Source organism: Schistocerca gregaria, chromosome 7 (genome assembly GCF_023897955.1).
Source record: "Schistocerca gregaria isolate iqSchGreg1 chromosome 7, iqSchGreg1.2, whole genome shotgun sequence".
NCBI lineage: Eukaryota > Metazoa > Arthropoda > Insecta > Orthoptera > Acrididae > Schistocerca > Schistocerca gregaria.
In genome coordinates this window covers 112,389,918-112,408,568 of record NC_064926.1, presented here as the reverse complement: position 1 = coordinate 112,408,568, position 18,651 = coordinate 112,389,918, and the positions used below count along the sequence as shown (strand labels likewise).

At 46.7% G+C, this 18,651-nt stretch overlaps 1 protein-coding gene across 1 annotated transcript in view; it reads right to left on the bottom strand.

Annotated features, from left to right (window-relative positions):
- Positions 1 to 17,904, bottom strand: part of LOC126281686 (furin-like protease 1) — a 1,379,773-nt gene extending 1,361,869 nt beyond the window's left edge. Inside the window, exon 1 of the mRNA XM_049980852.1 lies at positions 17,565 to 17,904. Coding sequence (XP_049836809.1) covers positions 17,565 to 17,732 — 168 coding nt within the window. The 5' untranslated portion in view covers positions 17,733 to 17,904. The remainder of the gene's footprint in view (positions 1 to 17,564) is intronic.
- Positions 17,905 to 18,651: the final 747 nt, after the last annotated feature.

Below are 18,651 nucleotides of genomic sequence, written 5' to 3'. Positions count from 1 at the left end.
AGGCACTGAAGCTTCCTGATTTTGTTATCAGTGTCGTGAGGTGCGCAGTAGAGCTGTATATAGCTGCAGTGATAGTCTTCCACGATCACCACTATCGTCGCAGGATTATATATATACACTCTTGGAAATTGAAATAAGAACACCGTGAATTCATTGTCCCAGGAAGGGGAAACTTTATTGAGACATTCCTGGGGTCAGATACATCACATGATCACACTGACAGAACCACAGGCACATAGACACAGGCAACAGAGCATGCACAATGTCGGCACTAGTACAGTGTATATCCACCTTTCGCAGCAATGCAGGCTGCTATTCTCCCATGGAGACGATCGTAGAGATGCTGGATGTAGTCCTGTGGAACGGCTTGCCATGCCATTTCCACCTGGCGCCTCAGTTAGACCAGCGTTCGTGCAGGACGTGCAGACCGCGTGAGACGACGCTTCATCCAGTCCCAAACATGCTCAGTGGGGGACAGATCCGGAGATCTTGCTGGCCAGGGTAGTTGACTTACACCTTCTAGAGCACGTTGGGTGGCACGGGATACATGCGGACGTGCATTGTCCTGTTGGAACAGGAAGTTCCCTTGCCGGTCTAGGAATGGTAGAGCGATGGGTTCGATGACGGTTTGGATGTACCGTGCACTATTCAATGTCCCCTCGACGATCACCAGAGGTGTACGGCCAGTGTAGGAGATCGCTCCCCACACCATGATGCCGGGTGTTGGCCCTGTGTGCCTCGGTCGTATGCAGTCCTGATTGTGGCGCTCACCTGCACGGCGCCAAACACGCATACGACCATCATTGGCACCAAGGCAGAAGCGACTCTCATCGCTGAAGACGACACGTCTCCATTCGTCCCTCCATTCACGCCTGTCGCGACACCACTGGAGGCGGGCTGCACGATGTTGGGGCGTGAGCGGAAGACGGCCTAACGGTGTGCGGGACCGTAGCCCAGCTTCATGGAGACGGTTGCGAATGGTCCTCGCCGATACCCCAGGAGCAACAGTGTCCCAAATTTGCTAGGAAGTGGCGGTGCGGTCCCCTACGGCACTGCGTAGGATCCTACGGTCTTGGCGTGCATCCGTGCGTCGCTGCGGTCCAGTCCCAGGTCGACGGGCACGTGCACCTTCCGCCGACCACTGGCGACAACATCGATGTACTGTGGAGACCTCACGCCCCACGTGTTGAGCAATTCGGCGGTACGTCCACCCGGCCTCCCGCATGTCCACTATACGCCCTCGCTCAAAGTCCGTCAACTGCACATACGGTTCACGTCCACGCTGTCGCGGCATGCTACCAGTGTTAAAGACTGCGATGGAGTTCGGTATGCCACGGCAAACTGGCTGACACTGACGGCGGCGGTGCACAAATGCTGCGCAGCTAGCGCCATTCGACGGCCAACACCGCGGTTCCTGGTGTGTCCGCTGTGCCGTGCGTGTGATCATTGCTTGTACAGCCCTCTCGCAGTGTCCGGAGCAAGTATGGTGGGTCTGACACACCGGTGTCAATGTGTTCTTTTTCCATTTCCAGGAATATATATATATATATATATATATATATATATATATATATATATATATATATATATATATATATATATATGCGTAAGTCAAGCAAACGAAACTTGTGCTAGCGATGGGGATGGGAGTTGTCGCTGAAACAACCGGATTTCGGTTACGCCTGTTTCGTGCAAATCGGACAAAAATTGTAAAATTTTGACTCTCTCAGTCATAATCGAAATATTAAATTTAGTGTGTAAATAAAAGAAAAACTTAGACCATCCGCCGTTTGCTGCTTTTGTAGAAGAGTTAAGTCGTTGAATACTAAAAAGAAACCACCAGTATTCTCCTACTGATTATAATTTGTTGAAACTCGACTCAAAAACCATGTTGCACTTGGGGATCATACCGCTATTTGGGCATTACTAATAGTCATTACTACAGGGTTCAAACTAAGATTGATGAACTCTGTTTTTCCTGATAATTTGTCCGTTTTCGAGGGCCACAAGTATATAAACGCATATTGTGTAGACAGAGGTGGAACATCAGCTACCTACTATTTTTACCGTGTACTATGAATTAATTGCTGTTAAGTTTTCGATTTATCACTGTTACCATAACGACTTCTCTCCTGCTATTTCATAGAAATTGCGGAGAAATCTTTACTCCTTTGAAGCAAATGAAGCATTGTACTTCACTGCTGCATTACTTCGTAAAAATATTTTCGGGCTACATTTGCTGCCGCTTTGCAATACAACGTATGTTCGGCGACGTTAGCGAAGAACAACCGTGTAGACGAGATGGATACAGATCTCGCACACTGCACGTCGCACGTGCCTTAACCCCAGGCACACGGCAACAGAGACATTATTGTCTCAGCTTTTCTTTACCCACTCGTAGGCTGTGTGTTTGTTGCTCGCTACTGTCGGCTCTTCTATTAAAATAACACCGATCGCTTTTCCCACTTTCTATAATAACGCAATGTTTGAAAGCAGTGCAAATTTTATTAATATAAAATTATTCCTTTTAAAAAAGTTAATTTGAAAAAGGAAAATTTTAGCACCGCTGCTGCAGCTAACTAGTATTTCGGATTCATTATTTGGTCATTAGCGTGAACACATAACATCTGTTGTGACCGAGACCAAACAAATACTGAGAAATACCTGTAGTTCAGAACTAAAATACCGGTGTCTCTTATAACCGGTCGTTTTTTCCCACCCCTAATTTGTGCTTCGACAGGTCTATTGAAATATGTATATTGCACTGGAAGTCATCAACAGGGCGCACTTACCCGGTGTACGTTAAGCAGATACGCATAAACCAAGTAACGGCATTAACTATAGCTCAAACCGGGAGGCTTGAGATACAGGAGATACAGGCTGATGCAGTCACGGCGAGCAAACACCGCGCATGTCACGGGAAGATTCATTCCCTTTACTTTCTCTCCCAGTGACAAGCAGCGCCCGGTTGTGGTGCAGAATTTTGTTCGTCCCCGCAACCAGCCATTACTCAGCTCGCACAACGCAGACACAGTGCAGCACAGTGGAATTTGAAGGACGTGCCCTGTACTGCTCAATTCAGCCAGACCGCGCCACCGATCGCTCACGTGTCGAACCGAGGGGCGGGGGGGTGGAGGGGGGGTACAGCATGACGCACCTACCTGTTATCTGTTACACACACACACACACACACACACACACACACACCACCACCACCACCACCACCACCACCACCACCACCACCACCACCAAGGAACATCCCAGATATTCGGCTCTGCCAATTAGCAAAATCCGTATCTGCCGCAGCACCACAGCCCACCGACAAATACTGAAACCTGAGAAGTCTTGGAAAACTGAATCTACGCCATCGTTGCTAAAATTATACACCACACTTCCTCCTCCACTACGGACTGCACTTGCAACCAACCTGATAAAAAAACATAAGCCGTCTTAGTTGTGAATATGGAAACCTGTATTGTCAATACAGTACAGAGGAACTTGTGCTGTCTTCAAACTTTTTTAATTGTTGGTTACCTCATCTCAATACTGTAATGCGATTTACGACAATACGAACGTAAGAACAACACAACATCCAGATCCTAGCGGGGGAAATATCACACCTGACGAAGAATCGAACCCGGGTCCTTTCGCTTAGCAATCCTCTGCCCTGATCGTGCATCTACTGAAGCAGACCTCAATATCATTTATACAATAATACTATGTCAATATACTCGACGCACTGCGAGGCTACGAACGGCACAATAATATTGCGCAATATTTATGTCCGGGATGCGTCAGTTAGAACTCTGCCTTTGCAGCGAACTTCTCAGCGCTCTACGATTTGGAGCTCATATGCATTGTGTTTAGTTGCTTGCACCACTGCCTCGCCTTGGTTTTCGGTCAGATACAGCCTCGTGACCTGAGAATATTGGTAATCAAATTTTACATCCTGAACAACGTATTTCGCTCATTATTCGTATGTAAACTCTAATCACCCCCCCCCCTCCACACACACACACACACACACACACACACACACACACACACACACACACACACACCGCTCTGTATGTACATACGAGCTGAGATCTCGTACGTTCAGCTACGTGACACAACCAAAATGCCCCAGTCTCGTCTGGGGGGGAGAGAGAGAGGGAGCAGTAACCCCACGCTATTGCTCGAAACAGTATACTAGGAGCCGTCTTTACATATTTACAGGTGGGCGCTGGATGATTTTGCGATGCATCATTACAGTCATTTTATCATTCGATATTGTTAAGACAACCGCAGTTCAGAAATTGACCGAGCTATTTGTTCAGTCTAGAGGTCTAGCTAGGTACGTTACTTTATCTCCCGCTAAAACAATAATTTGAGACATAAGGCCAGGAGAATGGGTGTCAAACTGTTTTGAGGTTGGAAAAAGAACGACAATTTGGGAAAATATTTTATTATTAACTTAGGAAAAATTTTTGTCACGTAGTCCACATGGGACGTCACAGCCAGCACCCGACTTCGCGTTCGGGCAATTCAGTACACAAGTGACTAATGTGAACGTGGTGCGAGACACGGAACACTGGTGTAGGAGGCACGGTATCCACAGCCCGCCTTTGTTGTAAAGAAAGCGAGACATTTTGGAATCGAAACAGTCGTACTGATTTTCATAACGGCGGTTCTGGACTGACGCCCAACCAAACTAGGATTATTGTAGTTGTCATTCATATTTTTAAATATTGTTAGGAAGTGTAATACCACGGAGCGCAGTAGCTGAGCTGTTATCTGAAAAGTGTATTGTGAACTCAGTTCAGTGATCGGTTGTTTACTTTAGAAAAAATGTTCAAATCTGTGTGAAATCATATGGGATATGTGTACGCGAAATAGCCTCTGCCAAGGTCGTCAGTCCCTAAAGCTTACACACTACTTAACCTAAATTATCCTAAGGACAAACACACACACCCCTGCCCCAGGGAGGACTCTAACCTCCGCCGGGACCAGCCGCACAGTCAATGACTGCAGCGTCTGAGACAGCTCGGCTAATCCCGCGCGGCGTTTACTTTACAGAACAAGCTGATTTGAAAGTATTTTCGTTTGATTCGCAATTTTCTATAATGCGCAGTACGTTTTATAATCACTACGTGAAGCTGAGACAATTATTTAGTTTTTAACTTATCATTTGCTACTCTTTGGTTCTGTTTAACGGCGCACGGACTGGCAAAACGTCATCGAACGCAGGCAGTTGCGATTTCTAGGGCCGCGTTTATGACTGTCATACTGGAGCGCATTTCCTCTTTTTTTTTTATCTCATATGCTCGTCGTTACTTCGGTGGTTCAGCAGAGACAAATCATATGAATTTTAGCGCTAGGAACGCAGCAACAAATTCAAAGCACCATTCTTAACAAAACGACCCACCACGAAACTGTGCGCTTAAAGGAACAATGTTGGGGAAAAAATGCCAGCTGCGAGCAGGAGTAGCGCACTGAGAATTCCATACAAACTTAATTCTGTACACAGGCAGCACATCAATTCCGGGAATCGAGAATCTCTTCGATGCTTGCCTGTTATCGGTACGTGCTGGCAAGATGTCGGCTCCAGGGATTCCAAAACTTCCGAGAAAATTTTCATGTTTGAAGTCTCATAACAAATGACAAAAGTATTTTTTCGTATGCTATAATTACAAATTAACAGTTTTGTGATTTTTTCCCATTACTTGTACTGTGAAACCTTTGAGTACCCTATAGGTTTTAGTAAGTGAGTTTGTGACATAGACGGCCGTATCTTTTGAGTGCACTGATTTAGAAGCTTCACTTTTTTTACGTCTCCAAGGAGCCGTAGACGTTAGAATGTGACAAATTTCTGCTTGATATATCAAAAATGGTTCAAATGGCTCTGAGCACTATGGTACTTAACATCTGAGGTCATCAGTCCCCTAGAACTTAGAACTACTTAAACGTAACTAACCTAAGGACATCACACACATCCATGCCCGAGACAGGATTCGAACCTGCGGCCGTGGCAGTCGCGTGGTTCCAGACTGAAGGGCCTAGAAGCGCTCGACCACATCGGCCGTCTTGGTTGATATATCCATCCGGTCCTTACATGAAGAGATCTTAACGGCCTAGATCAAGAGCAATGGCACAGATAGCTCCGACAACTGTTGCCAATCAGCCATCTTCACCTAAGACTTTGCAGTTGGTTTGCCGAATTTTGTCACGGTCGTTGCTCCGTGAGTGATGAATTTAGTAAATGAAACTTCCAGGCACGTGAAAACTGCGTGCCACCGACGTCGTCTTACCTGGGATGAATCCCCGTCCGTCGTACACTTTTTATCTGCTACGAAGTTGCAAATCAGTGTACTCTGCACTGAAGAATAAAGATTTATTCTGGAATTTTGCGAATGTCGACAAAATCTATTTATTCTACAAAACGTCTGTGCTGTGGCGGAACATGATTTGACTTCGTGTGAGAGAGGCACGCTTGGTGATGTAGCAGACTGCAGGACGCTATTTCGCGTATACATTAAACTGTTGAAAAGCGTACAGTTCCACCAATATTCAAAAACAGTCTCGTCACAATGCTGCAAGAAAGTGCTAAACAAAAATCTACCAAGGAAATTTGGAATGCGTATACACAGCATTGTGAAAGAATTTGGGACTTCGATATGTTACTGCGACCAGGAAAATAAGCCGCAGTCATCTGTTTGAGAGTTCTAAGAGGAGAGGAAACCAACGGAAGTGAAACTTCCTGGCAGAATAAAACAGTGTGCCGGACCGAGGCTCGAATTCGGAACCTTTGCCTTTCGTGGGCAAGTGCTCTATCAAGCCAGCATCTCGTGGTCGTGCGGTAGCGTTCTCGCTTCCCACTCCCGGGTTCCCGGGTTCGATTCCCGGCGGGGTCAAGGATTTTTCTCTGCCTCGTGATGGCTGGGTGTTGTGTGATGTCCTTAGGTTAGTTAGGTTTAAGTAGTTCTAGGGGACTGATGACCATAGATGTCAAGTACCATAGTGCTCAGAGCTATTTGAACCATTTTTTGCTCTACCAACTGAGCACCCCGTCCTCACAGCTTTACTTCTGCGAGTACCTCTTCTCCTACGTTCCAAACTTTAGAGAAGCTCTCCTGCGAACCTTGCAGAACAGGCACTCCTGAAAGAAAGGATATTGAGGAGACATGGCCTTGCCACAGCTTGGGGGATGCTTCCAGAATGAGATTTTCACTCTGCAGCGGTAGAGCACTTGCCCGCGAAAGGTAAAGGTCGCGAATTCGAGTCTCGGTCCGGTACACAGTTTTAATGTGCCAGGAAGATTGGTATCAGCGCACACTCCGCTGCAGAGTGTAAATCTCATTCTACCAACGGAAGTGGTTCGTCCGCGACGCACTTCCAAGATGATTATGGTTTGTTTTTTTGGTTAGGCTGAATAAATCGTAAACACTTTAAAAGATGGAGGAATAGCCGACTATGTCAGAAAGGGTCTGCAGCTCCTAATGCGATTTGGTTGAATAAATAAAAACATTAATGCTCCGTCATCGGTTTAAAAAAAGAAAGGGAGCAGGATCAATCTTCATCACGACAACACCGATACGTCAGACTAGAATACTTGACAGACAGAAAGAGTGCCCGTATTCACCTCATTAGTCACGTAACGGTGCCTCTTCGCTCCCTTCGGTCAGCTGTACAGTGCTTGCTAAACGCATGAAGGGATCAAAACAAGCAGCCGCCGATTGTGATCGGCTTCTGCGCGTGACGAGGCACTGAAGACGGCAGCGCTAGCTGCGGCGGCAGACGCAGCCACGGAGAGAGGAGCAGCAATCTGCAGTCTTAACTACCGGTAAACAATGGCCCTCGCCTATCTAACGGGCGAACTACCTGCCTGTGAGCAGGGCACGACGTCTGCGTCGTTATCTGGCTGTCTACTCGGCAGGTAGCAGTCGGCTGCTGCACAGTGCTGGCGGCTACCCTGTCACTGCAGACTGGGATCTGTTCTGGCCACGTGGCACCGTGGAAATGACCGCGAAAGCTCTGCAGCCAAAATACCTGAAGCATTACGGCCGAGAAGGTGTCTACGTCTTTTCTTACAGTATGACAGTATTTTAAAATGCTTTTTGAGCTGAAGCAAATCTTTGAAGTAATACAAAGAATTGCCAGCTAACATATGTAGCGAGCGGAAGTTCACTTAAGAATTACTAGCCACACAGAAAGAAACGGAGCGATTGTTTTTGTTTTGGTTGGTTGGGGGCAAAACCAAATAGGATCATACGAGCTCAAGTGAAAACTGTAGAACACGAAGACATCTACACGAATACTCTGCAAATCACATTCAGGTCCCTGGCAGAGGGTTCATAAAACCACCTTTCCAACTCTCTATTATTCCAATCTTGTATAGCGCGGAAAGAATGAACACCTATATCTTTCCGTACGAGCTCTCACTTCCCTTATTTTATCGTGGTGATCGTTCCTCCCTATGTAGGTCGGTGTGAACAAAATAATCCGCATTCGGAGGACAAAGTTGGTGACTGGTATTTCGTGAGAAGATACCGTCGCAACGAGAAACGCTTTTCTTTTAGTTTCCAGCCCAAATCCTGTGTCTTTCTGTGACACACTCTCCCACAAGACAAAGAGAGGAGTTAAAAACGACTACACGTTAATCCCAAACGATGAAAGAGAAGACAGCTAAAGGGAGAACTCCATAGACAAACGGAGGTCCTCAATGAAAGAAAACGTCCTTCGTCATATTGCTACGACGGATGAAAAGTAAAATGCGGTCCACAGACCGCGTGTCGTTCACTAAAACGGTCAATAACTCAGATGGCAAAAACAAATTAGAACGTAAGTAGTTTAAAAAAAGGACATTCCGTCAGGAAACGGGTGACCGTCAAAGGTTGACGGGAACCAGCAACCAGCTGGGGAAACACCACTTAACAAATGATGATGGCTAAAAAGACAATGCTCAATAAGCAACCTAGCTAAAATAATCTCGTGGCGAGAGAGCCCAGAGCAGGCCGTTCAAGCCGCTAGGAGAGGCTTAATGACCGAGAGCTTGTTCTCATGTAAGAAGGACCAGTGGTAATGCCAAAGTGGCACCACCTGCTCAACACAGAGATCACAGTAGGGAATGGAAGAACTAGCAGGCCGAAGTACGAGGACAGCAGCCTCGTTTCCTGTCAGACCGACGTGACCAGGAACCCACATAAATACCAGTGTGGGCTCCATCAGTAGTGAGCAAGTGACAGCTTTCCTGGGCCCGTTGCACTAAGGGATGGACGGTGTGCAGCACACAGAGGCTTTGAAAGTCACTAAGAAAGTCGGACCAGATGACGCAATTGAAAAGCCTGTGTCGCCGGATGTACTGCGTGATCTGATACAGAGTGAAGAGCTCTACTGTAAATATTGAGCAATGTTCCGGAAGCCGATACCGAAAGACGTCAGTACCAATGACGAAGGGACACCCGACACCACAGTCAGTCCGAGAGCCATCAGTGTATGCAAAGGTATCATCGCGAAGTTCCATGCGACGGTCGCGGAACTTATGGCGATAGAGCGAGGCTGGAGGAGTGTCTTTAGGAAGGGAATTAAGACCAAGGTGAACAAGGGCCGCCAATGTGGTGAAGGGTTCACACCAATCGGGAAACTGTCAGGTAGCGTCAAGTTAAGCTTCCGGAGCAGGAGTCTAAAGCGAGCTCCACGAGAAAACAATCAAAGGAGTCATCGAAGAAGGAGACATAGGATGGGCGGCCAGGCATTGCACAGAAACGGTATGCATACATGCTGAGGAGGAATTCATGGCTGTAGGGCAGTAGTTTCGGTAGCTTCGGCGTGAAAGTGGCGGAATTGTAGACCTGTAAACGAAACACCCTTTGTCTAATTTCCAACGGACAAGGATCCGGTAAAAACGGAGGAGGGTGATTCGATCTGCTACACAGGAGGTACCACTGAGGAGACACAGCATACTGAGGCTCCGCATACAGCAGCCTGCCATGTAAGACTCGTGGGAGACACAAGTAAGTTTCGTATTAAGCATGAGCCCCGGGAATTGTGTAGTTTCAATGAACGGGAGAGCAAAAAGCCCAAGATGTAAAGACTGTAGAAGAAATTAACTGCGCCTTCAGAAATTCATAAGAAACGGTTTGGTCAGTAGAAGAACGAAAGCCATTGTCGATGCTATATGAGTAAAAACGATCGAGACATCGCTGAATACGAGGTTCAATGAGACAAATCCGTGTATAACTGCAATAATTGGAAAAAAATCGTTGTAAAAAGGGAGCCGGGGCGGGAGACAAGCTATTTAGGGTTAATGACGATAGCAGAAATGACGACGTTCATGACGGAACCCTGAGACACACCGTTTTTCTGGACGAATGTGTCCGACGAAGCAAAACCCGCAAGTACCTTGAAAAATCGGACTTTAAAAATTCCTGAAGGAAACGTTGCATGCTACCCCGGAAGCACCACAAGTAGAGAGTACGGAGGATACCAATCACCCAGCAAGTGCCGTAGGCTTTCTCCATATCGAAAAACACGGCCACAGTCTGGGATTTCCGCAAAAAACCATTCATAACATGGGTGGACAAAGAGGCGACATGGTCAACTGCAGAACGCCCCCCTCGTAATCCAGACGTGCAGTGGATAGTAAGTTGCGAGGCTCGACCCACCATACAAGCTGGGCATGAATCTTAGTTCCATTACGCTGGATGGTGAGAAAAATAGGGCGGTAGTTATCGGGCTTAGGATTGGGTATGACTGACTTCACTGCAACACTTGGAAAACTTGTCTTCTGCTCATACGCGGTTGACGTATAAAGCAGAAATTGGTTGACTGCGAGAGAAAGATGCTACAACATCTGAATGTGAATGGCCTGGGGTGGAGGATCGGGACGAACTGAGAGCATGATCTAGCTCCCTCATAGTAAAGGCGACATTGTAGCACTCACTATTCTGAGAAGAGAAAGGTATCGCCCTAGCCGCCTCCGCTCTTTTTCAATGGAGAAAGGCAGGGTGATAATGGGAGGACCTCGAAATCTTCGCAAAATGGCGGCCCAAGGTGTTGGAGATAGCAAGAGGATCCACTATGATATCGTATGCTCCTGTCAGGCCGGAAACTGGGTAATGAACCTTGGTCCCAGAGAGCCGTCGGAGGTTGGCCCACAATACGGAAGAGGAAGTGGACACTGTTAAAAGAAATAGTAAATGATATCCAGCTAGTTTGTTTGCTATTCCGAAGAACGCGACGTCACTGTGCACGTAACCGTTTATAATAAATGCAGTTTTGCCAGCGTAGGATGACGGTTAAAACCGCGGAGAGCACGTCTCGGCTTTGTTGGATCCACGGCCGCGAACGTTCGATTGCAGGGCAGTCATGACAAGGAAAAAAAAAAAATGAAAGATTGTCACTACGGCGCCTTTGAAGACTTACTGCTACAGGGTACAGAGGCTGGAGGATCCTAATCCATGAGGTCAAAAATGCAACTGTCAACATCAACAGCCCGCATCTCATGGTCGTGCGGTAGCGTTCTCGCTTCCCACGCCCGGGTTCCCGGGTTCGATTCCCGGCGGGGTCAGGGATTTTCTCTGCCTCGTGATGGCTGGGTGTTGTGTGATGTCCTTAGGTTAGTTAGGTTTAAGTAGTTCTAAGTTCTAGGGGACTGATGACCTAAGATGTTAAGTCCCATAGTGCTCAGAGCTATTTGAACCATCAACATCAACAGACAATGACTGACCGTAATCACCACAAAACCACAATCGTGATGTTGTCTGACGTTTTGCTCCCTGAAGTTTGAAATTTACCTATTCAGACTAAATCACGTAACACAGTCCAAGATTTGATTGTTGTCGAAATAAGAAGTATTGTTCTAGAGTCTGCAACAATACATATTTAGCACAGAAAAACAAAAGTTGCTTTATCTTGCTTCGGCATGTGTGTCTGATTGCAATGTCTCATGTGCGTACGTAAAGAGCTGTGCTGTGACCAAAGACAGAAAAATAAGAGCATTGGTATCTAAATAAACAAATATGCTGTTACGCAGATAATTAATTAGCTATGCAACATCAAAACAGACGACAGCTTCTCTGCAGTTGGCGGTGCAGCAAGTGCGACACTCAAAAGCGGTCGAACCGGTAGCAACGTAATTCGGCAACTTTGAAAACTGGTATGTAATGTAAATTAACGGTTATTTCAAACACGGTACAACCCTAAAGCCTGAAAAACATGAAGGTGACTAGCCGATAAACTGTGGCAATTGCAGCCTGTAACATCAAGTACGCAGAGGATATAATAACTTAAGTACTGCAACCATCGGCCGCGGTATCGTTTTGAATACGGCAATGTACCGAGAATTACAGCTTTTGCATTCCTCCGGCCTGCACTCGCAGCGATGGCGATTACAGCTGCAAATCTTACACTTCACAATCAGTCTATGCCCCTTTTTATCTTCAGGTCACCTGCCGCTACCAGATCCTAATCACAAGAACAGAGACAAACGTAAATTGTAAGACTGTCTTGGATTTATCACCATCAGTATCGGCTATACTAATTGGTACAGCGTTGCTCAGACAATTATGTCCTTGTTGCCGTGTGCCGTGGTTATAGGTACGCGTGTACGTGCAGCGTGAAATACTTAACCCAAGTTGGTCTGCACCGCAGTTTCTCGCTATCGTCGCCGAACATCCGTTGTACTGCAGAACGGCACCGAATCTAGCCTGGAAATATTTTTAAGGCGTGATTTGGCAAGGAAGAACACTGTTTCATTTGCGTCAAGCGATTCAATATTTCTCCGCGATTTATACGAGATAATAAATTATTACTGTTATGCTAACTGGAATATGTGCAAAAGTTTACTATTAGTTCATAGCACACAATAAAAATAGAAAGTATCTCATCCGCTGCCTGTGTGTGAAAATATTCCTCTATCTGTCTCTTGCCCCTTGTAAACTGACTAACACGTAAAACAGCTCTTCAACCTCAATTTTCAACCTTTAACACTAACTGTTCGTAATCCCCAAATAGTGGTATGATCCCGATTTTTGATTTCTGAGCAGAGTTCAAAAAATAGGAGTCAGTGGGAGAACAATGATGATTTTATGTAGCATTCAACCATTTACCATGTTTCGAGGCAACGAAGGTGGGCGAACTAAGATTTTTTTCCATTTACCTATTTAATTTAATATTTTGGTTCTAAGAGAGTCAAAACATTTTAATCTTTGTTCGATTTCGGCGTTTACTGCGGGAAATAAGAGGAATGAAAACCGAAAATCGGTTATTTCATAAACAAGTTATTTTGAGTGGTTTTTAAGTCAGGTTAAACTGCCGTATATGTAACTACCGGTTGTTTCAACGACAACCGACATCCCGAAGAGTAATTCCTTGTGTTTTCATCCACAGCTTGTCCGTGTTCACAGGACTTAAATGTGTTACTTGCTCGTTTGTTATTGAAATGGCACTCTTCGCTTTTCCCTTTTTCTGTAACAGCGCAATATTTGAAACCAATGCAAATTTTACCAATGAAAATGACCCCTTTAAAAGGTTTACTTAAAAACGAAAAATTTTAGTACGGCTGGTACAGCTAATTGATATTTCAATTTTTTACTCGATTGCTAGTAAAAAATAAACACCTTTTATTAAGCTTATCCATTATGGATATTTTAGAACACGTGACTTAATTGAATGTAAATGCGTAAAACGGCAAGCAATCACTGTTTGAATCCACTTCGAAGCAGTGAACCGTTGCAGATCTTTGTATAAACCGCGTATTTAAGTAACAGATGGTAATGTAATCCAGCAACAAAGCGTCCAAGTGAGATGAAATGAGAGAATATAGCTATGGGTTTCTCATATGGCATATTAACTCGTCGACGTCAGGTAAATACACGCCGCCTGTTCCAGACAAAGGAAGGAATATTGGAAACGCTATTCACCAAGAAGGCAAGATACGCTGGCGCCACTACATTCAATGCAAGGAGAAGATGGCTTTCAGTAGAAGAGTGAAAGTGTATCCACTAGCTTCACTTAAAGAACTGCCAGCATTACGAGGAGCAATAAAGGATCCATTCACAGTTGCTCACCCTGGGCAGATCATGACAAGTGGAAATCGACGTAAGTGCAATTCCAGGTTCAAGACAAGTAAAATTATTTCGATAAGGAAAACGAGACTGTACCGATCGTATGACGCAGAATGGAACTACGAAACACGCGAGTTCGTCTCCGCGAACTCCATCCAGCAAGTGGGGATTTCCCAGCGCAGCAGACAGAACGAGTTACCCACATGCCGAGTCACGTACAGTTCTGCGCCGTTACACGTGCACTGTGCAGGTAACTGATGGGATCGGAGAGAAGCAGATAACATGCTTATCGGTGCTAAGCCCCATCGTACCTGATATACAGAGCAAAGCTGCGCACGATTATAGCAAGTGGAAGATAATGTTCACTTCTCTTAGGATTTTATTTGTGACTTCTATGAAAAGCAACTTTTATGCGAAACAACTACACAGAACAACGAAAAATTCCAGCACGCTGCTCCACAGGATTCCAATACGACAGAAGCGGTAACTGATTCTGAAGAGCACCGCCGAGAGCGAGGTTTTCGCTGTTAGCAGCTTGGAAATGAACTCAATGGCATAGGGCGCTGAAACACCTGCCAGATGATTACTCCGCAATGCGTGGTAACGGCGGATGTTATCTTGTTGAGGAAATAACTCCTATTGCAAAATCACGCAGCGCTGTTTTCCCAGCCCCGTTCCATGGCTGCCAACTAGTACTTAAAGTTTGTTAATAACTGTATGTATACATTTTTTTCTCTTCAACTGCAACACCACAGCATTTTCAGCATTTTTGTTAAAGTGACCCAGTCACAGATTTATCTATCTGGACTACCACCGCGGTTACATATTCACAAGTATTTGATCTCTATCCGCACATACGAGAACTTTATACGTAATGAGGTTAACCTAACTCATGAACTAATATTTGCGGAACCGTTTATTCAAGTATACTTCTATTTTCATTCACGTGAGTCGTAAAAATGTCCTCGCTATACTACGTACGGTCTTTTACTGGAAAAGATTTGTTGCAGATATAACGATACAACTTTTAATTTGACGTCTTCTGCGCAAGTTCGCGGCACTACACGAAGCTGTCCTTCCCAGCCGCTGGGTCGCTACAACTTAACGCGGACAAGTGAGGCTAACCGCAAATTAACAAACGGTGAACACACAGAATACAAAGCTGCTTTGCCTTGCCTGCCGCTATTATACTGCGGCAGTGCTGAACTACCGGCCGCTGTGGCCGAGCGGTTCTAGGCGATTCAGTCCGGAACGACGCGACTGCTACTGTCGCAGGTTCGAATCCTGCCTCGGGCATGGATGTGTGTGATATCCTTAGTTTAGTTTGGCTTAAGTAGTTCTAAGTCCAGGGGACTGATGACCTCAGATGTTGACTCCCATAGTGCTTAGAGCCATTTTTGAAGTGCTGCACTTCCTGTTGTTTCGACGCGACGTATTTGCTTATTCATAAAAGTACGTTTGTTCGCTAAAGAGAAACATTACGTTCTACACACTTTGTCAGCAACTACTTATCGACTTCTGAAGAGTGAAACGTTGCTGAATTTGTGTGTTTGACGTCTACGATTGTGCTACCAGAAGATAGTGCTATTCTCATAGTAGTAAAGCCTATACACTGTTGGGGGAGAACTTTCTAACAATTTGTTAGAATTATGACATTGTTGCAATCTCTGACATTGAGCTGAACATCGGAGACGACTTGCGTTGCATATGACAATGAGACTTTCATTTACAGAGATATTCGTTTGCGGAGCAGATCTACATGCTAGCGCGGCTGTGTTGATGTCAGATGAGGCCTGCGAGTCGCGTCTTAGTATGTGGGGGAGTTTGTGTCTCCGGACTCTGCTCATGGGATATACGTCGTTGTCTACCGAAAGCAACGTGAGAAATGACAGCACTGCATCCCGTCGACGGACGAACGAGTTTACGCGACGCAGGCGTCACCCCACCCGGAGAATTCTCCGTCAGAAGCGAAAGTATCGCAGAACCGTTAGGCACTCAGCTACGAACGACTGAGCAAGACGGCATCGCCCGCGCTTCGACGCAGTTTCAGACAGGCAGGCCGCAGCGCATTGCTAGCCCTGTGTAGCCAAACAGTGCAGGACCATACAAAGCAAAGGGTCTGCCAGCGTGAAACGCAGCAACGCCTGCGGTAAGCCGACGCGTCGTGCAGAGAAGCGCGTCGTGCTGTCAAAGTAAACAGTGCGCGTGGCAGTGCTAGCGAACAAGCGCACATCCAGTAGGGTCTCGTTACTCAGTTGCCGATTTTAATATGTACAGCCACAATTTCTAAATTGAGAGAGATATCGTATTGTGTGCGACTTCATGGTGGAAATTCATCGGAAGAATGCTGGAGAAGAACGTGGCTAGCAACTACAGTCCGACCAGCTACTCATTAGCATACTGCTCGTCAGCGTAGGATACTTACTAGGCTTCATTTACATAATTGATACAGGACATCCAGATTAAGGCTAAGTAAAGTTTTATTGTTTTCCATAGAGGCCCCGGAAGCTCAAAGGTGGTTACTACAAAACAACAGATGCGCATCACATTTAAAATTTTGGAAACAAATTTTTTCGAAGACGGGAGGAGTATACTTTGTCCCACATATAATTCGCATAATGAGTGTGTCGTAGGTTTGGACTGTAGTGTTCTCAAGAGTTGCGTATTTTAAGCGGCGCAGGTAAACAGACTCAGTTAAGGAATTCGGTATGCTGCTTAGTGGATTAGATCTGAAGTAGTGCTAGCGCGTTTTAGTGCTAATGCTCAGGAAAGGTTTAAGTGTAGGCGTTGCAAAAATTCTGAAGCATCTGAATGGGTATTCACTTCAAGCCAGACGTTGCCCATCCCGTCAGAGCCTACTTCGAAAGTTTCAATAAATGAGGAATAGTTAGTTTTCATGTAGATAGAAGTCACCAGAGCCCAATTTGGTACGAATGTGGCTACAATCTTTAAAATTATGTTTGAAATGGTAACATGGGATATGTAAATCTGAGACACCCTGCTCCAGCAACCCCACAAGGACGCGGAATGTGCGGCTGGTCGCGGCGGAGGTTCGAGTCCTCCCTCGGGCTTGGGTGTATGTGTTTGTCCTGAGGATAATTTAGGTTAAGTAGTGTGTAAGCTTAGGGACTGATGATATGGTTCAAATGGCTCTGAGCACTATGGGACTTAACAGCTGAGGTCATCAGTCCCCTAGAACGTACAACTACTTAAACCTAACTAACCTAAGGACATCACACACATCCATGCCCGAGGCAGGATTCGAACCTGCGACCGTAGCGGTCACGCGGTTCCAGACTGAAGCTCCTAGAACCGCACGGCAGGGACTGATGACCTTAGCAGTTAAGTCCCATAAGATTTCACACACATTTGAACACTTGGACGCGGAAGAAAAAGACTAAAACACTACAGCACGCACGGAGGTGTTTACAGTGTCCCTCGCGGATTGTACGGGAGAGCCCTACAGTGGCGATCTCCGACTCGCGTGCCCCAGCCACCGGTCCGCGGCTGCCGACTCACCTGTCCGAGGTTGACGAAGCCGTGCTTGGCGGCGACGGCGTCGGCCACGGGCGGCCCGCCCTCCACGTGGACGGCCCACTGGCGTGTGTAGCGCTGCGGCGCCTCTCGCCCCTCCGCCCCCACGTGGGCGGCAGCTAGCGGGAGCAGCAGCAGCAGCAGCGGCGCCATGCTACGGGTGCGTGGGCGGCGATCAGCTGCGGCCCGCCGTCATGGTCCTCTAGCCCTGCACTCGCCCTGCCTGTCAAGCACACGCACACTGCACTCGCGTCGCTCTCTCGCCCGTAGTCACAGCGCGGAGCCTGGCCACCGGTCCGTCGCGGCCGTCGGTCCGCGAGCATCTGAGCCGCCGCTCGCCGCCGACACCGCCGCAGACGACGGAGGCGGCCGGCGCTGTGCGCATGCGCGGGCAGCTGGCCGCGTGCCGTTGCCGCCGCCGCCCGCGTTCCTCAGCTCGGCCCGCAGCGGGCCGTGGCCGGCCGCACTCCGCTAAACAGTGTTAACACGGCGGCCGGCTGACGCACTTTGCTTGGCCTACGCAGTCACCGCCGGCTTTAGGCAGGCAGCCTTCAAAGCACCATCTACTGTACTAGGAAAGAAACAGCTTCTGGAAAAGAACACCGAATCGAAACACCTTTCAGCCGTCTAAATATCCAATTGTTTTCCTCGGTGAAGATCAGTTTGGATTCCGTAGAAATGTTGGAACACGAGAGATAATAGCGACCCTACGACTTAAGGTGGAAGGAGTATATAGAGGGTCTATACAAGGCCGATGTACTTGAGGACAATATTATGGAAATGGAAGAGGATGTAGATGAAGGTGAAATGGGAGATACGATACTGCGTGAAGAGTTTGACAGAGCACTGAAAGACCTGAGTCGAAACAAGGCCCCGGGAGTAGACAACATTCCATTGGAACTACTGACGGCCTTGGGAGAGCCAGTCCTGACGAAACTCTACCATCTGGTGACCAAGATGAATGAAAGAGGCGAAATACCTTCAGACTGCAAGAAGAATATAATAATTCCAATCCCAAAGAAAGCAGGTGTTGACAGATGTGAAAATTACCGAACTATCACTTTAATAAGTC